The sequence below is a fragment of the Nerophis ophidion genome, linkage group LG21, assembly GCF_033978795.1.
Source record: "Nerophis ophidion isolate RoL-2023_Sa linkage group LG21, RoL_Noph_v1.0, whole genome shotgun sequence".
Taxonomy (NCBI): Eukaryota; Metazoa; Chordata; class Actinopteri; order Syngnathiformes; family Syngnathidae; genus Nerophis; species Nerophis ophidion.
This window is the reverse complement of record NC_084631.1, coordinates 33,230,833-33,255,687: the sequence shown is the minus strand read 5'-3', so window position 1 is coordinate 33,255,687 and position 24,855 is coordinate 33,230,833. Positions and strand designations below refer to the sequence as shown.

General features: G+C 38.5%; 1 protein-coding gene across 1 annotated transcript in view; it reads left to right on the top strand.

Moving 5' to 3' along the window:
* The window catches only part of csmd2 (CUB and Sushi multiple domains 2), an 819,059-nt gene that overhangs the window by 599,999 nt on the left and 194,205 nt on the right, over window positions 1-24,855 (top strand). Inside the window, exons 39-42 of the mRNA XM_061882497.1 lie at window positions 425-543; window positions 2,126-2,195; window positions 10,087-10,203; window positions 14,301-14,510. Of these exons, the coding sequence (XP_061738481.1) occupies window positions 425-543; window positions 2,126-2,195; window positions 10,087-10,203; window positions 14,301-14,510 (516 nt within the window). The remainder of the gene's footprint in view (window positions 1-424; window positions 544-2,125; window positions 2,196-10,086; window positions 10,204-14,300; window positions 14,511-24,855) is intronic.

Here is a 24,855-nt window from a genome sequence, read left to right as displayed (position 1 = left end):
TTATATTGTAAAACCTGTAAATCTCCATTCGAGTTGGAACGATATGGACGGTTTTACTTCCGGTTCAAGGCATTAAAACAAGAAGAGCGTTTTCAACCGGCAACACCAGCAGTGAGCTGGTGCCCTAGCACACTCAATAACATAGTTTCAACATAGTTTCTACTTGGGGTACTGAAAACTATAGAACCAAAAACATAATGGCCGTCAGAAGAGACAAATCCATGCATTAGCCTGCGCCGTTTTATAAGCCGCAGGGTTGAAAGCGGAGGGGAAAAAAAGGCCGTCATCACACTCATTATTTATGGAAAACCTGTGAGAGAATCATGAAATCTATTGGTTCATTTGGATGATTATAAAAGGTTTTATTTCACTTCTGCTCGGAAACGTGTGTTTTTATATTCTAAGACATTTCTCTACCTTTCAGCGGTGTCTCTCACCAGCTGTCCTGAGCCAGTGGTTCCTATGAACGGCATCAAGGTCGGGGAGCGTCTTCAGATGAACAACGTGGTCTCCTTTCAGTGTGAACCTGGGTACACCCTGCAGGTAAGTCCACCCAAATAATACAAAACAAAAATGTTAACCAAAATATTTGTACTGTATCTCACAAACTTGAGTTGCAAAGTAGAACACTTGAGATGAGTTCAGTCAAGCCTGAAATTGGTCAGTAATTCATCACACTGATTTTGATGCATTATTATTTTGGAGAATTGACGATTTTGAAAATGTTTTTTTTTTTTGTATTGTGTTTTTTCCGAAAACAAAACACCCAAAAAAACAAAAAATGGTTTACTCAGGGAAAAACATAAAATATACAATATTTAAAAAAATGGCTATACAGTATAGGCATATATATATATATATATATATATATATATATATATATATATATATATATATATATATATATATATATATATATATAGGTTTATATGTATATAAAGGTATATACAGTACAGGTATATATGTATATACAGCAAGGGAGTAGGTTTGATTTTGAGATTGGTGGGGACACAAAAGTGCTCTGAAAGTTTACTTTTTTTTTTTACATTAGCAATCATAATTTCACGTCATGCAGATGTTATAGGGTAAAGTAACTAAAATAAAAGCAAAGGAGACAACTTCGAAGAGTTCTCATCTTTACTCTTTCGTGTCGGGCTGTAGTGCAAGTGTGCATCATACTGTCAATGAACACAGCCTACTGTCCATCAACAACATCAGAAATACATTCATGCAATACAACATTGTAAATAAACATAAATGAACTGTAATAATATTTTCCCCAACTTGTGTTTGAATCACTCACACTTTTTCCCTTCATCTACTTCTTTCTATTGCTGCTTTTGTACTGTAAATATGTTACATGAAACTAAAAAAAATTCTAAAAATAAAACGGAAAGGTGAAATCCGGCGATCTGATTGGCTGTTAACCGTGTTTTAAATATTGAGCACGGCTACTATTCTAAAGCCTTATCACAGCGCAGGCTATCACTCCGCCTCAGGCACGCATGACTGGAAGTTGTTGTCATGTATCCATGACAACGGACTGTTGCAGTCCGTAGAAAGAGACAGCTGATGTTTTTACGATGTTAAAAAACGGACTAAAGTGGTTGAATTCACATGTTTAAGGTTAACTTTCACCCCCGGGGAGGGTTAACAATGCTAGAGGGGACTGAGCATTGACTTTCACCTGGAAAAAAAGCGGTGGAAAAGACGAGATGCAGTGCTAATTTGGAGCTAACGTCTGGATAGGTGGGAGTGTTTTTTTCCACAGCGAGGAGTGACAGCGGGGACAGCCAATCACACGTAAGTTAGCGTGAAAGCGGCAACCAATCAGGGAGCGATATTTAGGTTAGAGGCGGGACTTCTAGCCGAGACCGACATTTAACCCTTTCTGTGCCAAAATCATCGACTAAACATTACGGGCAGCGCTTGTATTGATAGTGACTACACAGTAGCGGCTGGATATTGGTAGGGACGTGTCCCTAGCGTCCCTACCCAATTCTACGCCCTTGATATACAGGTATATACAGTATAGGCGTAATATGATCAAATTTTCTTGTTCTTGTCAGAAGTCTAGCAGCTACATTTTGTCCCAACTGTAATCTTCTGCTCTGCTGTCTCCAAGGGGAGCTCACACATCACCTGCATGCCCGGAACTGTCCGGCGATGGAACTACCCGCCGCCTCTCTGCATCGGTAAGGTTTTCTTCCCTGTTCTTAACCGTCTGACATCTTTCCCCGGGGGCGGTCCTTTGGTCTCGCTGGGGTCCCCAGACGACTGTCTTAAAGCACGACGAGTGCCGCGATCTGGCTTTCAGGACCGGTGGTCTTGATCATGCCCCCCCTCCCCCGTCCAATTGGAGGGGGAACATGTTGCCTCTTGTGGCGTTTCAAAAGGTGGAGTGCACGCCTTTTGGTGTTGTTTTTTGGGCCTAATGGATCCTGCGGGAGCACTTTGACAAGCAGGCTCCTTCTGGGCCCGTGATTGGTTGAAGTGTCGCAGGTTCATTATGCTGCGAGCCGTCAGAAGTGGAGGATGAAGAGCCGGCCCATTATTTATCCCTGAGAGGAAAAAAAAAAATACATCAGCTGCCTTTTCTCTCTTTGTGTTAAGTGGGCTGTTTTTCTCATCTATTTCTTCCCCCTCGCTTTTCTTATTCCCTCGCACCCGCCTTGCAGGACCTCCCACTGTTTTCTGCTGGAGTCAGCTGATGCTTTTAACAGTTTAGTCTCCTTTTATCTCTCTTTTTTTTTCCTCCACTTCAGGAGTTCTCACCCTTTTCATCTTTGGTGGCGGCATCATCACTTTTATTTCCGACTGTTTGGAATCCTCATCTCGGATTTCCAGATGAAAATGTGCCACTCTGTGAACCTTTAGGTCTACTTAACATACAGTAGGTGTACGCTACAGGTGTACACAGGTGTCAGACGGACACGCTCAAATATGTGTTATAAGTTACCCATATGGTATTTGATCTTTTTGATTTTTTTAAAGGTTCTTACGCATCCATATTTCTGAAAATATTATATGTTTCTGTCAGGTTTAAACATCGATGGCATCTATTAAAACAGACAAGAAGCAAATAATGAAACAGAGACAGAATTCCAATTGGCTCCTTGAGGATAAACGTGCACATCTGTACCCTTGCACAGTGTCATTACGCTCTGCCAAAAGATTGCACACCTCCTTCTTTTATTGAGACATTCCCTGACCACATGGCAACAGCTGCTTCCAAAGGGACAGGGGGTCATAAACAGCCATTGCCTTTGATTACAGAACGGTTCAAAAGAAAAGGTCGGTTCAAAAATGAGGTCGTAAAATAGTTAGAGGCTGTACAAGAGTTCCAAAAGGGGTTCGTAAAAAAGTTCGAAAAGTGATCCGTAAAAGAGTTAAAAAAGAGATTTGTAAACGAGTTAAAAATGCAGGTCGTAAAATAGTTCAAAAAGAGGTTGTAAGGTTGCAAAAAGAGGTTTGTAAAAGAGTTAGAAATAGAGGTCGTAACAGAGTTCAAATAAGAGGTTGTAAATGAGTCCCAAAAGTGGTTCGTAAAAGAGTTCAAAAAAGAGGTCGTACAAAAGTTCCAAAAAAGGTTCGTAAAAGAGTTTGTAAAAAATTTCTAAAAGAGCTTCATAAAAAAGTTCAAAAGAGGTGGTAAAAGAGTTCAAAAAGTGGTTCGCAAAAGAGTTCATAAAAGAGTTCAAAAAGAGGTTCGCAAAAGAGTTCAAAAAAGATGTCGTAAAAGACTTCGACAAAGAGGTTGTAAAAGACTTAAAAAAAGAGGTTGTACAAGAGTTCCAAAAGGGTTTCGTAAAATAGCTCAAAGAGAGGTAGTAAAACAGTTAAAAAAAGAGGTCGTAAAAGAGATTCGTAAAAGATTTCAAAAAAGAGTTTGTAAAAGAGCTCAAAAAGAGGTTCGTAAGAGAATTCAAAAAAGAGGTCGTAAAACAGTTCAAAAAGAGGTTCATGAAAGCATTCAAAAAAGAGGTCGTAAAAGAGGTTAGTAAAAAAGTTCAAAAAGAAGTTTGTGAAAGAGTTCAAAAAAGAGGTTGTAAAAAAGTTGAAAAAGAGGTTGTAAAAGAGTTCAAAAAAGAGTTCAAAAAGAAGTTGTAAAAGAGTTCAAAAAAGAGGCCGTAAAAGAGTTTAAAAAAGAGGTTTGTAAGATAGTTCAAAAAAGAGGTTTGTAAAAGAGTTTAAAAAAGAGGTCGTAACAGAGTTCAAAAATAGTTTTCTGGAACTTGGGCAGATCCTGCCTTCTCTCCGCTTTATAGTTCTCGGGTTAAAAACAATATATTTCTGTTGTGTGAATGCTGTTTGTCGATCGGTGTTGGCCCTGCGAATAGGTGGTGACTTGTCCAGGGTGTACACCACCTTCCGCCCGATTGTAGCTGAGATAGGCTCCAGCCCCCCCGCATCCCCCGAGGGACAAGCGGTAGAAACTGGATGGATGGATAGATGGATGGATGGATGGATGAAATACATGAAAGAAACAGAACACTTTCATGTTGCTTCCCCTCCTACACAGGGAAGTTTTACAAGCCCTCTTCTTGGTAGGTTCAAAGACAGCTTTTGTCTTCTTGCCAGGAACTCATTTCAACACAAAGTATTGCGATAATTTCGATAAAATTATTCTGACATTTTTACTTAAAAAAAGAAATATTTTCCCCCCCAAAATTAAATTGCAAAGTAGAAAACTTTAGATGACTTCATTCAAGCTTTTAGCTGGTGAATAATAATGATTTTGCAGCTAAAAATGTCATATTTAAAATATTTTTGATGTATTGCTGTTTTTGCTAAAAAAAAAACCCGACAGATTGTTTATTGTGGGAAAAACATAATATACAATATTTACAAAAAAACAGTTCAAAAAATGAGGTTGTAAAAGAGTTGAAATAGAAGTTCGTAAAATAGTTAATAATAGAGGTTGTAAAAAAGTTAAAAAAAAGAGGTTGTAAAAGAGTTCAAAGAGAGGTTAGTAAAAGAGTTCAAAAAAGAGGTCGTAAAAGAGTTAAAAATAGAGATCGTAAAAGAGTTCAAAAAAGAGGTCGTAAAAGAGTTAAAAATAGAGATTGTAAAAGAGTTCAAAAAAGAGGTTTTAAAAGAGTTCAAAAAGAGGTTCGTAAGAGAGTTCAAAAAAGAGGTTGTAAAAGATTTCCAAAACAGGTTTGTAAAAAAGTTAATAATAGAGGTCGTAAAAAAGTACAAAAGAGAGGTTGTAAAAGAGTTTGGAAAGAGGTTCGTAAAAGAGTTCAAAAAAGAGGTCGTAGAAGAGTTCAAAAAGAGGTTATGTATGCCATATTTTCCCCAAAAAACAAAATTGCAAAGTAGAATACTTGAGATGGGTTCAGTGAGGCCTGAAATATGTCAATAATTCATAACACTGATTTTGATGCATTATTATTTTGGAGTAATGAAAAATCTAAAAATGTCATATTTAAAATACACTTTTATATTATTACTGTTTTTGCTAAAAAAAAAAAAAAATGACAGATTGTTCATTGTGGTAAAAACATAAAATGTGCAATATTTTAAAAAATATATCTTGATTGCGTTTTTTGTGGAAAAATAACATTGTTTATTTTGGGGTAAAAACATAATCTGCAATATTTTCCAAATTGATTTACAAGGTAGAAAACTTTAGATTAGTTAATTTAAACCTGAAATTGGTCAATAATTCGTCACACTGATTCGATTACATTATTTTTGAATAATGAAAGTTTTTAAAATTTCATATATTTAAAATTAACTTTTTTATTGCTGTTTTTGTTAAAAAAAACAACAGAAAAACACTGCAATATGTATGATGGGGAGTGCATGAGAAAGTGGAAATGAAACAGCAGTAAGGAGCAAACTGCTTTGCCTGCTGAGTTCTTTGTTGGATGTATTTTATTTATTTATACATTTATTTGTTTTCCCAAGTAGCACAATCAACGTTTTAAAGCGCACAAAGAGTTAAAAGCCTGGACGTTGGCCACATTTTGTACTTAAAATGCAGCGATTGCCATCTTGTAGAGTTTGATGGTGATATTTTTTGACAGAGTGGTAATTACTATAATAGGGGAGTCAAAAAAATACATTTGCGAATTCTATTTGTAACGTTTCTTAATTGATTTAAAAAAAAAAAACTGTTTTTTTGTTTTATTTTGTTTTTTACCACTCAGAGAAATCATATAGTTGATGTTGATGACATTTATTTTAGAAAAGAAAAGTGTTGGATACTTCTCTTGTTGCCTTATCTGTATTTGACTTTACTAAATGTTAGAGTAGAATTTTATTTAACAAAACAATTTATTTTTTTTATTTTTTTTTCTTATCAGAGCTGTTACCTTTAACAGCAAAAAACCAGTGAAGTTGTCATGTTGTGTAAATGGTAAATAAAAAGAGAATACAAGGATTTGCGAATCCTTTTCAACTTATATTCAATTGAAGAGACTGCAAAGACAAGATACATAACGTTTACATTTGTTATTTTTTGCAAATAATCATTAACTTAAAATTTAATGGCAGCAACACATTGCAAAAAAGTTGTCACAGGGGCATTTTTACCACTGTGTTACATGGCCTTTCCTTTTAACAACACTTTGGTAACTGAGGAGACTCATTTTTTAAGTGGAATTATTTCCCATTCTTGATTGTTGTACAGCTTAAGTTGTTCAACAGTCCGGGGTCTCCGTTGTGGTCTTCTACTCTTCATAATGCGCCACACATTTTCAATGGGAGACAGGTCTTGACTGCAGGCGGGCCAGGAAAGTACCCGCACTCTTTTACTACAAAGCCACGCTGTTGTAATACCTGGCTTGGCATTGTCTTGCTGAAATAAGCAGGGGCGTCCATGATAACGTTGCATGGATGACAACATATGTCGCTCCAAAACCTGTATGGACCATTCAGCATTAATGGTGCCTTCACAGATGTGTAAGTTACCCATGTTTTGGGCACTAATACACCCCCATACCATCACAGATGCTGGCTTTTCACCTTTGCACCTAGAACAATCCGGATGGTTCTTTTCCTCGTTGTTCCAGAGAACATGACGTCTACTATTTTGCAAAAACAATTAGAAATGTGGACTCGTCAGGCAACAGAACACTTAAAAAAAAAAAAAAATCATCAGTCCATCTTAGATGAGTTCGGGCCGAGCAAAGCCGGCGGCATTTCTGGGTGTTGTTGATAAATGACTTTCGCTTGGCATATTAGAGTTTTAATTTGCACTTACAGATGCAGCGACCAACTGTAGTTACTGAAAATGGTGTTCCTGAGCCCATGTGGTGATATCCTTTACACACTGATGTTGCTTTTTGACGCAGTACCGCCTGAGGGATCCAAGGTAATTGGCATTCAATGTTAGGCGCAGTGATTTCCCCAGATTTTCTGAACCTTTTGACGATATTACAGATCTTAGATGGTGAAATCCCAAAATTCCTTGAAATAGATCGTTGAGAAATGTTGTTCTTAAACTGATGTTCACAAAGTGGTGATCCTCGCCCCGTCCTTGTTTGTGAACGACTGAGCATTTCGTGGGAGCAGCTTTTATACCCAATCATGGTACCCACCTGACCCCAATTAGCCTGTTCACCTGTGGGATGTTCCAAATAAGTGTTTGATGAGCATTCCTCAACTTGCTCAGTCTTCTTTGCCACTTGTGCCAGCTTTTTTGGAACATTTTGCAGGCATCAAATTACAAATGAACTAAAAAATAACAAAGTTTACCAGTTTGAATGTTAAATATCTTGTCTTTGCAGTCTATTCAATTGAATATAGGTTGAAAAAGGATTTGCAAATCATTGTATTCTGTTTTTATATACCATTTACACATCGTGAAAACTTCACTGGTTTTGGGTTTTGTACTAGGGATGACAAAACAAAAATTGATTTAGGAATATTCTAATTTGGAACGATTTGCAGCTTTTTTTTTCTTCCGTACAAGTTCCCAGTTTCCTCAAAATTGCAGGAATTTTCAAAGGTTCTCAGTATTTTTTGCCACTTGTGCCAGCTTTTTTTAAATGTGGAACGTGGCAGGCATCAAATTACAAATGAGCTAAAAAATAACAAAGTTTACCTGTTCAAATTTTAAGTATCTTGTCTTTGCAGTCTATTCAATTGAATATAGGTTAAAAAATGATTTGCAAAGCATTGTATTCTGTTTTTATTCACCATTTACACAAGGTGAAAACTTCACTGGTTTTGGATTTCGTACTAAGGATGACAAAACAAAAATTGATTTTGGAATATTCTTATTTAAAACGATTTGCATCTTTTTTTCCTCTTTTGTACAAATTCCCAGTTTCCTCAAAATTGCAGGTATTCTCAAACCTTCTCAGTCTTTTTTGCCACTTGTGCCAGCTTTTTTGAAACATGTTGCAGGCATCAAATTCCAAATGAGCTAATATTTGCAAAAAATACCAAAATTTCGAGTTTGAACGTTAAATGTCTTGTCTTTGCAGTATAGGTAAAAAAATGATTTTGCAAATCCTTGTATTCTGTTTTTATTTACCATTTACACAACGTGACAACTTCACTGGTTTTGGGTTTCGTACTAGGGATGACAAAACATAAATTGATTTTGGAATATTCTATTTTGGAACGATTTGCAGCTTTTTTTCCTCTTTTGTACAAATTCCCAGTTTCCTCAAAATTGCAGGAATTCTCAATCGTTCTCAGTCTTTTTTGACACTTGTGCCAGCTTTTTTTAAACATGTTGCAGGCATCAAATACCAAATGGGCTAATATTTGCAAAAAATAACACAGTTTACCAGTTTGAACGTTAAATATCTTGTCTTTGCAGTCTATTCAATTGAATATAGGTTGAACAGGATTTGCAAATCATTGTATTCTGTTTTTATTTACTATTTACTCAACGTGACAACTTAACTGGTTTTGGGTTTTAACTAGGGATGACAAAACAAAAATTGATTTCGGAATATTCTAATTTGGAACGATTTGCAGCTTTTTTTCCTTTTTTGTACAAATTCCCAGTTTCCTCAGAATTGCAGGACTTCTCAAACGTTCTCAGTCTTTTTTGCCACTTGTGCCAGCTTTTTTGAAACGTGGCAGGCATCAAATTCCAAATGAGCTAAAAAGTTTACCAATTTGAACGTTTAATATCTTGTCTTTGCAGTCTATTCAATTGAATATAAGTTGAAAAGGATTTGCAAATCATTGTATTCTGTTTTTATTTAGCATTTACACAACATGCTAACTTCACTGCTTTTGGGTTTCGTACTAGGGATGACAATACAAAACTTGATTTAGGAATATTCTAATTTGGAACGATTTGCATCTTTTTTCCCTCTTTTGTACAAATTCCCAGTTTCCTCGAAATTGCAGGAATTTTCAAACATTATCAGTCTTTTTTGCCACTTGTGCCAGCTTTTTTTAAACATGTTGCAGGCATCAAATTCCAAATGGGCTAACATTTGCAAAAAATAACAAAATTTACCAGTTTAAACGTTAAATATCTTGTCTTTGCAGTCTATTCAACTGAATATAGGTTAAAAAAGGATTTGCAAGTCATTGTATTGTGTTTTTATTTACTATTTACACAACGTACAAATTCCCAGTTTCCTTGAAATTTCAGGAATTCTCAAACGTTCTCAGTCTTTTTTGCAACGTGTGCCAGCTTTTTTTAAATGAGCTAAGTCTTTTGCAGTCTATTCAATTGAAAATAAGTGACAAAGGATTTGCAAAACATTATATTCTCTTTTTATTTATAGTTTTTACCTGTTTCTTTGCTGGTTTTTTGGGTTTTGTAGGTGATTCTGCTGTACAGATTTATTTTAGATAATAGAAGTGTCGGATACTTTTTTTGTATTTGACTTTTTTTAAATGTTTCGGTAGAATTTCACTTAAAAAAACAGTTAGTTTTTTCTATCAGAGCTGTTATGTATTTTATGGAGGCAGGCAGTTAATCATAGAACTGGCACCAAATGTTATTAAAAGAAAATATTGATTTGGAATCAAGAATCGTTACCTCCAAGAACTGAATGGAATCGTGCGGTGCCCAAAGGCCGACTGCCCGAGTAATTAAAGGTATTTTTTTCCGCTTTAGTGGATGTGTACGTACGTTCATTTTGGACTTCTCTCCCCCAGCCCAGTGTGGAGGCATCCGGGAGGAGATGGAGGGCATGATACTCAGCCCTGGTTTCCCTGGCAACTACCCCAGCAACAGCGACTGCACATGGAGGGTCTACCTGCCAGTCGGTTATGGTGAGAGTCTTCTTAATAATCCTTGACGAGTGTGCACTTGAAACCGGGAGGACTCTTTTTTTTCGTTTCTCCTTCACCACTCGCCACAACCTCGTTCTAAATGAAGGAAAACACAATTGAGGTGCAAAGTAGAATGCTTAAGATGAGTTAATTCAAGCCTTAAATAGGTCAATAATGCATGACACTGATTTTGATGCATTATTATTTTGGAGTGGTAAGTTTTGCAAATGTAATTTTTTTTTAATCGTTTTTGTATTGTTTTTTTTGTGAAAAAAATTGTATTGAGGGAAACTCATAAAATCTGCAATATTTTGAGTTGCAAAGTGAAAGACTTTAGTTGAGTTAATTCAAGCCGTAAATAAGTCATTAATTCATAACACTGATTTTGATGCATTATTTTGGAGTAGTAGCAGTTGAAAATGTTAATTTTTTTAATGTTGTTTTTGTGAAAAAATGTTTATGGCGAAAAGACATTATTATTCTGGAGTAATGACAGTTTTCAAAACGTCATAATTTTATTTTGTTTTAATTGCATTGTTTGTTTGTTTTTAGGAAAAAAACAATTATTCAGGGAAAAACATAAAATGTGCAATAGTTTTAAAATATACTCGCCACAACTTCGTTGCCTTCTTACGACAATTCAGCGGGCGTCTCGCCGAGAAGATGACTTTGCGGCTTCGTTCGTGAACACACTTTCTAAATGAAGGACCGCGCAATACGACGGGGGCCCTTTAACAGACCATTACTGTAATATGCACATTCATTGTCCTAATTGCCCCCAGACAACGATGATGAGCAGAAACAGTAATTGGGTCTTTTTTTTTTCTTCTCCTAAATGTGTCTGACTGCAGAATGGCAGCGGTCCAGTCGTGCACTTCCATTTGTGTGCGGGAGAGTTGATCAGTATCGGAGTGTCTGCCTTTTTCTGCGTAATAAATCGTAATGCAGTTTGGTTTTGTTGAAGAAAATGAATGAATGAATGAATGAATGAACGGATGGATGGATGAGCCAGAAGTCTGTTGCTTTCTGCAACTGGTTTGTCAAGTGGTTTCATTTACCCTATTTGACTCCAAGCCGCATTCACTTCATGTCAGAAGAATAAATACTTTCCCATATATTACCTGAACCGGACTATTAGCCGCGGATATACAGTCGTGGTCAGAAGTTTACACTTGCAACAAACACTTGTAAACAAAACATGAGCTGTTTGGCCACCATTGTGTTTGAAGGAGAAAAGGTGTGGCCTTTAATCCCAGGAACACCATGTCTACTGTCAAGCATGGTAGTGGTAGTATATGCAGTTGTGGTCATAAGTTTACATACAATTGTAAACACAAATGTAGCTGTTTGGCCATCAATATGTTTGGAGGAGAAAAGGTGAGGCCTTTAATCCCAGGAACACCATCCCTACCGTCAAGCATGGTGGTGGTAGTATATGCAGTCGTGGTCAAAAGTTTATATACACTTGTAACAAACACTTGTAAACAAGAATTTATCTTTTTGGCCACCAATATGTTTGGAGGAGAATAGGTGAGGCCTTTAATCCCAGGAAAACCTTGCTTACCGTCAAGCATGGTCGTGGTAGTATATAGAGTCGTGGTCAAAAGTTTACATACACTTGTAACAAACACTTTTAAACAAAAATATATAGCTGTTTGGCCACCAATATGTTTGTAGGAGGAAAGGGGACGTATTTAATCCCATGAACACTATGTCTACTGTAAAGCATGGCGGTCGTAGTATATGCAGTTGTGGTCAAAAGTTTACATACACTTGTAACAAACACTTGTAAACAAAAAAAATGAGCTGTTAGGCCACCAAGAAAAAGGTGAGCCCTTTAATCCCAGGAACACCAATCCTACCGTCAAGCATGGTGGTGGTAGTATATACAGTCGTGGTCAAAAGTTTATATACAATTGTAACAAACACTTGTCGCAAAAATTTAGCAGTTTGGCCATCAATATGTTTGGAGGAGAAAAGGTGAGGCCGTTAATCCCAGGAACACCATCCCTACCGTCGAACATGGTGGTGGTAGTATATGCAGTCGGGGTCAACAAGTTTGCATACATTTGTAAACAAAAATTGAGCTGTTTGGCCAACAATATGATTGGAGGAGGAAAGGTGAGGCATTTAATCCCAGGAGCACCATGTCTACTGTCAAGCATGGTGGTGGTAGTATATGCAGTCGTGGTCCAAAGTTTACATTCACTTGTAAAAAATTGAGCTGTTTGGCCACCATTATGTTTGGAGGAGAAAAGGTGAGGCCTTTAATCCCAGGAACACGAAGCCTACCGTCGAACATAGTGGTGGTAGTATATGCAGTCGGGGTCAAAAAGTTTACATACATTTGTAAACCAAAATTGACCTGTTTGGCCAACATTATGATTGGAGGAGGAAAGGTGAGGCCTTTAATCCCAGCAACACCAAGCCTACCGCCAAACATGGTGGTGGTAGTATTTGCAGTTGTGGTCAAAAGTTTACATACACTTGTAACAAACACTCGTAAACAAAAATTGAGCTGTTTGGCCAGCATTATGTTTGGAGGAGAAAATGTGAGGCCTTTAATCCCAGGAACACTATGTCTACTGTAAAGCATGGCGGTCGTGGTATATGCAATTGCGGTCAAAAGTTTACATACACTTGTAATAAACACTTGTAAACAAAAAAATGAGCTGTTTGGCCACCAAGAAAAAGGTGAGCCCTTTAATCCCAGGAACACCTTGCTTACCGCCAAGCATGGTGGTGGTAGTATATAGAGTCGTGGTCAAAAGTTTATATACACTTGTAACAAACACTTGTAAACAAAAATTGAGCTGTTTGGCCACCAATATGTTTGGAGGAGAAAAGGTGAGGCCTTTAATCCCAGGAACACCAAGCCTACCATCAAGCATGGTGGTGGTAGTATATACAGTCGTGGTCAAAAGTTTACATACAATTGTAAACAAAAATTGAGCTGTTTGGCCAACAATATGTTTGGAAGAGAAGAGGTGAGGCCTTTAATCCCAGGAACACCAATCCTACCGTCGAACATGGTGGTGGTAGTATATGCAGTCAGGGTCAAAAATTTTATATACATTTGTAAACAAAAATTGAGCTGTTTGGCCACCAATATGTTTGGAGGAGAAAAGGTGAGGCCTTTAATCCCAGGAACACCACACCTACTGTCAAGCATGGTGGTGGTAGTATATACAGTCGTGGTCAAAAGTTTACATACAATTGTAAACAAAAATTGAGCTGTTTGGCCAGCAATATGTTTGGAAGAGAAAAGGTGAGGCCTTTAATCCCAGGAACACCATACCTACCGTCAAGCATGGTGGTGGTAGTATATGCAGTCGTGGTCCAAAACGTCAAGCATGGTGGTGGTAGTATATGCAGTCGTGGTCCAAAAGTTTGCATACATTTGTAACCAAAAATTGAGCTGTTTGGCCACCAATATGTTTGGAGGAGAAAAGGTGAGGCCTTTAATCCCAGGAACACCATACCTACCGTCAAGCATGGTGGTGGTAGTATTATGTTTTTATACCTGTTTTGCTGCCAATGGAACTGGTGCTTTACAGAGAGTAAATGGGACCAAGAAAAAGGAGGATTACCTCCAATTTCCTCAGGAAAATCTAAAACCATCAGCCTGGTGTTTGGGTCTTGGGCGCGGTTGGGTGTTCCAACAGGACAACGACCCCAAAGTAACGTCAAAAGGGGTAAAGGAATGGCTAAATTAGGCTAGAATAAAGGTTTTAGCACAGCCTTCCCAAAGTTGACAATGCTGAAGAAATGTTGTCAAAAGTAGTGGTCAAAAAAGAAGAAAACACTATGGACATTCGCCTAGCAGCACCTGCAGTGAGCAAACTCGTCCAAAAGATGGCGCCATATCACAAACAATAACACACCTTTTCAGTGTCTTTGCTTGTGTTTAATAGAAACTTTGAATTATGTCTGTCAGTGAAGAAAAATACATTAATTGGCTGCACCACTTTAAAGGCCACATGGTTCAAAGCGTAGGAAAGTAGTAAAGTATATCCTATATTTACACGATAACGGTCCCTGTTTTTGACATCGTAAAAGACAAAAAGGTCATTTTGTGTTTGTTCTCTTTTTGTCAGGAGCCCACGTACAGTTTCTCAACTTCTCCACCGAGGCCAACCACGATTTCCTGGAAATACGCAACGGGCCGCTGGACACGAGCGCCGTCATGGGCCGCTTCAGCGGGCAGGAAGTCCCTCCTTCGCTGCTCACCACCTCGCACGAGACAACCCTCTATTTCCACAGCGACCATTCCCAGAACAAACCGGGGTTCAGGTTCGAGTACCAAGGTAAGGCCCCCAAATGTAAGTGAAGCAATTTATATAGACTCAAAACACTTTCTTTTACATAGTGGAAGCCCGATATCTAAGTTATGTTTAAACCAGTGTGGGTGGCACTGGGTAAAGTGTCTTGCCCAAGGACACAAAGGCAGTGACTAGGATGGCGGAAGCGGGGATCGAACCTGGAACCCTCAGTTTGCTGGCACGGCCACTCTACCGTTCGAACTATACCGCCCTGATCAATAAAGTACTATCTTTCTATCTAACATGACAAGTCGTTGCCGTTTGCACAAATTACCTCCGCCAAGTCTTCCATATTCTACACAAGTTCATTCCAGTGTAAAAATAAGTGAAGCAAGCAAGCATCCTGTTGATTTTTAGGGAGGCCACACGATATATGTGGGTATTAGTCAAACACCTCATCTTCTTTCTGCTAACTAATGCAAGAATCCTACTGATCTTTAAAGACCTCTCTGTTGCATACTTACCAACACCTCATTTTTTCTCTGCTAACTAATGCAAGAATCCCATTGATCTTTAAGGACCTTTCTGCAGCATACTTACCAACACCTCAACTTCTCCCAGCTAACTAATGCAATAGTCCTACTGATCTTTAAAGACCTCTCTGTTGCATACTTACCAACACCTCATCTTCTCTCTGCTAACTAATGCAAGAATCATATTGATCTTTAAGGACCTTTCTGCAGCATACTTACCAACACCTCAACTTCTCCCTGCTAACTAATGCAAGAATCCTACTGATCTTGAAGGACCTCACTGTTGCATACTTAATAAAACCTCATCTTATTTTTGCTAACTAATGCAAGAATCCCACTGATCTTTAAGGACCTCACTGTTGCATACTTACTAACACCTCAACTTCTCTCTGCTTACTAATGCAAGAATCCTACTGATCTTTAAGGACCTCTCTGTTGCATACTTACCAACACCTCAACTTCTCTCTGCTTACTAATGCAAGAATCCTACTGATCTTGAAGGACCTCTTTGTTGCATACTTACCAACACATCATCTTTTCTCTGCTAACTAATGCAAGAATCCTACTGATCTTTAAGGACCTCTTTGTTGCATACTTACCAACACCTCAACTTCTCTCTGCTAACTAATGCAATAATCCTACTGATCTTTAAGGACCTCTCTGTTGCATACTTGCCAACACCTCATCTTCTCTCTGCTTAATAATGCAATAATCCTACTGATCTTTAAGGTCCTCTTTGTTGCATACTTACCAACACCTCAACTTCTCTCTGCTAACTAATGCAAGAATCCTACTGATCTTTAGGGATCTTTCTGTTGCATACTTACCAACACCTCAACTTCTCTCTGCTAACTAATGCAAGAATCCTACTGATCTTTAGGGATCTTTCTGTTGCATACTTACCAACACCTCAACTTCTCTCTGCTAACTAATGCAAGAATCCTACTGATCTTGAAGGACCTCTCTGTTGCATACTTGCCAACACCTCAACTTCTCTCTGCTTAATAATGCAAGAATCCTACTGATCTTGAAGGACCTCTTTGTTGCATAATTACCAACACCTCATCTTTTCTCTGCTAACTAATGCAATAATCCTACTGATCTTTAAGGACCTCTTTGTAGCATACTTACCAACACCTCAACTTCTCTCTGCTAACTAATGCAAGAATCCTACTGATCTTGAAGGACCTCTCTGTTGCATACTTACTAACACCTCAACTTCTCTCTGCTAACTAATGCAATAATCCTACTGATCTTTAAGGACCTCTGTGTTGCATACTTACCAACACCTCAACTTCTCTCTGCTTAATAATGCAAGAATCCTACTGATCTTGAAGGACCTCACTGTTGCATACTTAGTAAATCCTCAACTTCTCTCTGCTTACTAATGCAAGAATCCTACTGATCTTTAAGGACCTCTCTGTTGCATACTTACCAACACCTCATCTTCTCTCTGCTTACTAATGCAAGAATCCTACTGATCTTTAAGGACCTCTCTGTTGCATACTTACCAACACCTCATCTTCTCTCTGCTTACTAATGCAAGAATCCTACTGATCTTTAAGGACCTCTCTGTTGCATACTTACCAACACTTCATCTTCTCTCTGCTAACTAATGCAAGAATCCTACTGATCTTTAAGGACCTTTCTGTTGCATACTTACCAACACCTCAACTTATTTTTGCTAACTAATGCAAGAATCCTACTGATCTTGAAGGACCTCTCTGCAGCATACTTCCTAAAACCTCATCTTCTCTCTGCTAACTAATGCAAGAATCCTACTGATCTTTAAGGACCTCTCTGTTGCATACTTACTAACACCTCAACTTCTCTCTGCTTAATAATGCAAGAATCCTACTGATCTTGAAGGCCCTCTTTGTTGCATACTTACCAACACCTCATCTTTTCTCTGCTAACTAATGCAATAATCCTACTGATCTTTAAGGACCTCTTTGTTGCATACTTACCAACACCTCAACTTCTCTCTGCTAACTAATGCAAGAATCCTACTGATCTTTAAGGCCCTCTTTGTTGCATACTTACCAACACCTCATCTTTTCTCTGCTAACTAATGCAATAATCCTACTGATCTTTAAGGACCTCTTTGTTGCATACTTACCAACACCTCAACTTCTCTCTGCTAACTAATGCAAGAATCCTACTGATCTTGAAGGCCCTCTTTGTTGCATACTTACCAACACCTCATCTTTTCTCTGCTAACTAATGCAATAATCCTACTGATCTTTAAGGACCTCTTTGTTGCATACTTACCAACACCTCAACTTTTCTCTGCTAACTAATGCAATAATCCTACTGATCTTTAAGGACCTCTGTGTTGCATACTTACCAACACCTCAACTTCTCTCTGCTTAATAATGCAAGAATCCTACTGATCTTGAAGGACCTCACTGTTGCATACTTACCAACACCTCATCTTCTCTCTGCTTACTAATGCAAGAATCCTACTGATCTTGAAGGACATCTCTGTTGCATACTTACCAACACCTCATCTTCTCTCTGCTTACTAATGCAAGAATCCTACTGATCTTTAAGGACCTTTCTGTTGCATACTTACCAACACCTCAACTTATTTTTGCTAACTAATGCAAGAATCCTACTGATCTTGAAGGACCTCTCTGTTGCATACTTACTAAAACCTCAACTTCTCTCTGCTTAATAATGCAAGAATCCTACTGATCTTGAAGGACCTCTTTGTTGCATACTTACCAACACATCATCTTCACTCTGCTAACTAATGCAAGAATCCTACTGATCTTGAAGGACCTCTTTGTTGCATACTTACCAACACATCATCTTCACTCTGCTAACTAATGCAAGAATCCTACTGATCTTGAAGGACCTCACTGTTGCATACTTAGTAAATCCTCAACTTCTCTCTGCTTACTAATGCAAGAATCCTACTGATCTTGAAGGACATCTCTGGTGCATACTTACCAACACCTCATCTTCTCTCTGCTAACTAATGCGAGAATCCTACTGATCTTGAAGGACCTCTTTGTTGCATACTTACCAACACTTCATCTTTTCTCTGCTAACTAATGCAATAATCCTACTGATCTTTAAGGACCTCTCTGTTGCATACTTACCAACACCTCATCTTTTCTCTGCTAACTAATGCAATAATCCTACTGATCTTTAAGGACCTTTTTGTTGCATACTTACCAACACCTCAACTTCTCTCTGCTAACTAATGCAAGAATCCTACTGATCTTTAAGGACCTCTGTGTTGCATACTTACCAACACCTCAACTTCTCTCTGCTTAATAATGCAAGAATCCTACTGATCTTGAAGGACCTCTGTGTTGCATACTTACCAACACCTCAACTTCTCTCTGCTTAATAATGCAAGAATCCTACTGATCTTTAAGGACCTCTCTGTTGCATACTTACCAACACCTCATCTTCTCTCTGCTTACTAATGCAAGAATCCTACTGATCTTTAAGGACCTTTCTGTTGCATACTTACCAACACCTCAACTTATTTTTGCTAACTAATGCAAGAATCCTACTGATCTTGAAGGACCTCTCTGCAGCATACTTCCTAAAACCTCATCTTCTCTCTGCTAACTAATGCAAGAATCCTACTGATCTTTAAGGACCTCTCTGTTGCATACTTACTAAAACCTCAACTTCTCTCTGCTTAATAATGCAAGAATCCTACTGATCTTGAAGGACCTCTCTGTTGCATACTTACCAACACATCATCTTCACTCTGCTAACTAATGCAAGAATCCTACTGATCTTGAAGGACCTCTTTGTTGCATACTTACCAACACATCATCTTCACTCTGCTAACCAATGCAAGAATCCTACTGATCTTGAAGGACCTCTTTGTTGCATACTTACCAACACCTCATATTTTCTCTGCTAACTAATGCAATAATCCTACTGATCTTGAAGGACCTCTTTGTTGCATACTTACCAACACCTCATATTTTCTCTGCTAACTAATGCAATAATCCTACTGATCTTTAAGGACCTCTCTGTTGCATACTTACTAAAACCTCAACTTCTCTCTGCTTAATAATGCAAGAATCCTACTGATCTTGAAGGACCTCTTTGTTGCATACTTACCAACACATCATCTTCACTCTGCTAACTAATGCAATAATCCTACTGATCTTGAAGGACCTCTTTGTTGCATACTTACCAACACCTCATATTTTCTCTGCTAACTAATGCAATAATCCTACTGATCTTTAAGGACCTCTCTGTTGCATACTTACTAAAACCTCAACTTCTCTCTGCTTAATAATGCAAGAATCCTACTGATCTTGAAGGACCTCTTTGTTGCATACTTACCAACACATCATCTTCACTCTGCTAACTAATGCAATAATCCTACTGATCTTGAAGGACCTCTTTGTTGCATACTTACCAACACCTCATCTTTTCTCTGCTAACTAATGCAATAATCCTACTGATCTTTAAGGACCTTTTTGTTGCATACTTACCAACACCTCAACTTCTCTCTGCTAACTAATGCAAGAATCCTACTGATCTTTAAGGACCTCTGTGTTGCATACTTACCAACACCTCAACTTCTCTCTGCTTAATAATGCAAGAATCCTACTGATCTTGAAGGACCTCTGTGTTGCATACTTACCAACACCTCAACTTCTCTCTGCTTAATAATGCAAGAATCCTACTGATCTTTAAGGACCTCTCTGTTGCATACTTACCAACACCTCATCTTCTCTCTGCTTACTAATGCAAGAATCCTACTGATCTTTAAGGACCTTTCTGTTGCATACTTACCAACACCTCAACTTATTTTTGCTAACTAATGCAAGAATCCTACTGATCTTGAAGGACCTCTCTGCAGCATACTTCCTAAAACCTCATCTTCTCTCTGCTTACTAATGCAAGAATCCTACTGATCTTTAAGGACCTCTCTGTTGCATACTTACTAAAACCTCAACTTCTCTCTGCTTAATAATGCAAGAATCCTACTGATCTTGAAGGACCTCTTTGTTGCATACTTACCAACACATCATCTTCACTCTGCTAACTAATGCAAGAATCCTACTGATCATGAAGGACCTCTTTGTTGCATACTTACCAACACATCATCTTTACTCTGCTAACCAATGCAAGAATCCTACTGATCTTGAAGGACCTCTTTGTTGCATACTTACCAACACCTCATATTTTCTCTGCTAACTAATGCAATAATCCTACTGATCTTGAAGGACCTCTTTGTTGCATACTTACCAACACCTCATATTTTCTCTGCTAACTAATGCAATAATCCTACTGATCTTTAAGGACCTCTCTGTTGCATACTTACTAAAACCTCAACTTCTCTCTGCTTAATAATGCAAGAATCCTACTGATCTTGAAGGACCTCTTTGTTGCATACTTACCAACACATCATCTTCACTCTGCTAACTAATGCAAGAATCCTACTGATCTTGAAGGACCTCTTTGTTGCATACTTACCAACACATCATCTTCACTCTGCTAACCAATGCAAGAATCCTACTGATCTTTAAGGACCTCTTTGTTGCATACTTACCAACACCTCAACTTCTCTCTGCTAACTAATGCAATAATCCTACTGATCTTTAAGGACCTCTGTGTTGCATACTTACCAACACCTCAACTTCTCTCTGCTTAATAATGCAAGAATCCTACTGATCTTGAAGGACCTCACTGTTGCATACTTAGTAAATCCTCAACTTCTCTCTGCTTACTAATGCAAGAATCCTACTGATCTTGAAGGACATCTCTGGTGCATACTTACCAACACCTCATCTTTTCTCTGCTAACTAATGCAATAATCCTACTGATCTTTAAGGACCTCTTTGTTGCATACTTACCAACACCTCAACTTCTCTCTGCTTAATAATGCAAGAATCCTACTGATCTTGAAGGACCTCACTGTTGCATACTTAGTAAATCCTCAACTTCTCTCTGCTTACTAATGCAAGAATCCTACTGATCTTGAAGGACATCTCTGTTGCATACTTACCAACACCTCATCTTCTCTCTGCTTACTAATGCAAGAATCCTACTGATCTTTAAGGACATTTCTGTTGCATACTTACCAACACCTCAACTTATTTTTGCTAACTAATGCAAGAATCCTACTGATCTTGAAGGACCTCTCTGCAGCATACTTCCTAAAACCTCATCTTCTCTCTGCTAACTAATGCAAGAATCCTACTGATCTTTAAGGACCTCTCTGTTGCATACTTACTAAAACCTCAACTTCTCTCTGCTAACTAATGCAATAATCCTACTGATCTTTAAGGACCTCTGTGTTGCATACTTACCAACACCTCAACTTCTCTCTGCTTAATAATGCAAGAATCCCACTGATCTTGAAGGACCTCACTGTTGCATACTTAGTAAATCCTCAACTTCTCTCTGCTTACTAATGCAAGAATCCTACTGATCTTGAAGGACATCTCTGGTGCATACTTACCAACACCTCATCTTCTCTCTGCTAACTAATGCGAGAATCCTACTGATCTTGAAGGACCTCTTTGTTGCATACTTACCAACACTTCATCTTTTCTCTGCTAACTAATGCAATAATCCTACTGATCTTTAAGGACCTCTCTGTTGCATACTTACCAACACCTCATCTTTTCTCTGCTAACTAATGCAATAATCCTACTGATCTTTAAGGACCTCTTTGTTGCATACTTACCAACACCTCAACTTCTCTCTGCTAACTAATGCAAGAATCCTACTGATCTTTAAGGACCTCTGTGTTGCATACTTACCAACACCTCAACTTCTCTCTGCTTAATAATGCAAGAATCCTACTGATCTTGAAGGACCTCTGTGTTGCATACTTACCAACACCTCAACTTCTCTCTGCTTAATAATGCAAGAATCCTACTGATCTTAAAGGACATCTCTGGTGCATACTTACCAACACCTCATCTTCTCTCTGCTTACTAATGCAAGAATCCTACTGATCTTTAAGGACCTCTCTGTTGCATACTTACCAACACCTCATCTTCTCTCTGCTTACTAATGCAAGAATCCTACTGATCTTTAAGGACCTTTCTGTTGCATACTTACCAACACCTCAACTTATTTTTGCTAACTAATGCAAGAATCCTACTGATCTTGAAGGACCTCTCTGCAGCATACTTCCTAAAACCTCATCTTCTCTCTGCTAACTAATGCAAGAATCCTACTGATCTTTAAGGACCTCTCTGTTGCATACTTACTAAAACCTCAACTTCTCTCTGCTTAATAATGCAAGAATCCTACTGATCTTGAAGGACCTCTTTGTTGCATACTTACCAACACATCATCTTCACTCTGCTAACTAATGCAAGAATCCTACTGATCTTGAAGGACCTCTTTGTTGCATACTTACCAACACATCATCTTCACTCTGCTAACCAATGCAAGAATCCTACTGATCTTGAAGGACCTCTTTGTTGCATACTTACCAACACATCATCTTCACTCTGCTAACCAATGCAAGAATCCTACTGATCTTGAAGGACCTCTTTGTTGCATACTTACCAACACCTCATATTTTCTCTGCTAACTAATGCAATAATCCTACTGATCTTTAAGGACCTCTTTGTTGCATACTTACCAACACCTCAACTTCTCTCTGCTAACTAATGCAATAATCCTACTGATCTTTAAGGACCTCTGTGTTGCATACTTACCAACACCTCAACTTCTCTCTGCTTAATAATGCAAGAATCCTACTGATCTTGAAGGACCTCACTGTTGCATACTTAGTAAATCCTCAACTTCTCTCTGCTTACTAATGCAAGAATCCTACTGATCTTGAAGGACATCTCTGGTGCATACTTACCAACACTTCATCTTTTCTCTGCTAACTAATGCAATAATCCTACTGATCTTTAAGGACCTCTCTGTTGCATACTTACCAACACCTCATCTTTTCTCTGCTAACTAATGCAATAATCCTACTGATCTTTAAGGACCTCTTTGTTGCATACTTACCAACACCTCAACTTCTCTCTGCTAACTAATGCAAGAATCCTACTGATCTTTAAGGACCTCTGTGTTGCATACTTACCAACACCTCAACTTCTCTCTGCTTAATAATGCAAGAATCCTACTGATCTTGAAGGACCTCTGTGTTGCATACTTACCAACACCTCAACTTCTCTCTGCTTAATAATGCAAGAATCCTACTGATCTTGAAGGACATCTCTGGTGCATACTTACCAACACCTCATCTTCTCTCTGCTTACTAATGCAAGAATCCTACTGATCTTTAAGGACCTCTCTGTTGCATACTTACTTACTTATATCCCTCTGTTTCATCAAATAAAGACACTCTCATAGGCAGTTCACTTTGTAGGGCATGTGTCAGGTCCTGCTCACCCAAAAGGTCATACTTTAGATCTGGTCTTTTCTTTTGGAGTAAAAATTGATTCAAGGTCCACATTACTGAAGACGCCGCAACGATCCGCCTGTCGACCTCACCATCCACTCTTCTCTCACTCGTGAACAAGACTCCGAAGTACTTGAACTCCTCCACTTGGGGCAAGATCTCCTCCCCAACTCGGAGATGGCACTCCACCCTTTCTCGGACAAAAACCATGGACTCGGGCTTGGAGGTGCTGATTCTCATCCCGGTCGCTTCACACTCGGCTGCAAACCGATCCAGTGAGAACTGAAGATCCTGGCCGGATGAAGCCATCAGGACCACATAATCTGGAAAATGCAGATGTTAATGTTGTCGGTCCTTGGGTGGGAAAATGTATAAACCTTTCACTCCAGTCTGACTCAATCCCCTACGTTACCCCGGTTTTATCCAGTCTTCATTGGCTTCCAGTCAAATTCCATTTAAGATTTTCGTTCTCAGGGCGCAGTCTCCGGTCTTCAGGCCAGGGTCTTCTAAAGATCCCCAAAATGTGTTTTAAAATCCGTAGAGATTTTGCATCCCAGGCAATAGCTCCCAGACTCTGGAACAATCTGCAACACGTGATCTTGACTGTGTTAAAACTTCTAAGAAACATTTGAAAACTTCTCTTTATAGTACATTTTTTAGTTAATGCACTTTTTAACTCTTATTTGAATCCATTTTGTATATTTTTGAAGATGTTGCCCCTGTTGTTTTGAATTGTTGTTTTATCTTACCTGTGTTTTGTACAGTACTTTGTCATTTTATACGTGTTAAGCTTTTTATAAATAAAATGTACTTACCGTATTTTTCGGAAAAATATATATCAGTCGCACTGGAGTATAAGTCACATTTTTGTGGGAAACTTATTTGATAAAACCCAACACCAAGAATATACATTTGAAAGGCAATTTAAATTAACAATGAAATGATCCAATTTAATAGCTACGGCAGTAGCATATTACAGTTAGCATTCCATGACCCACAATGCACTTCTGCCATGACCCTCCCCCGCCGAATTCTTATTGGTTGACGTGTATGTGACGATTGCTGACGTGTTTGTATTGCTAACATTTTCTTCGTCTCTTCCGCGAATGAGATGAATAATATTATTTGATATTTCACAGAAGGGGTCTCAAACACGCGAGTATTATATAATAATGCCGCTTTACAGCGTCATGCTTGCATACCCTCGATTTTTCCGGGGGACTTCCAACTTTTAGTGCCTCTCCAGGAGTGATCACTCTCCCGAATTTCATCCAAACAACAATATTAAGGGGGCCCCGTGGAGGCACTGCCTTTAACGTCCTCTACAACCTGTACAAACAGCGTGCCAGCTCAGCCACATGTTGTATATAGCGTCTGTAGTCGCGGTAAGTAACTGCAAGACATAGTTGATCAACAGCCATACAGGTCACACTGAGGGTGGCCGTATAAACAACTTAAACACTGTTACTAATATGTGCCACACACTGTG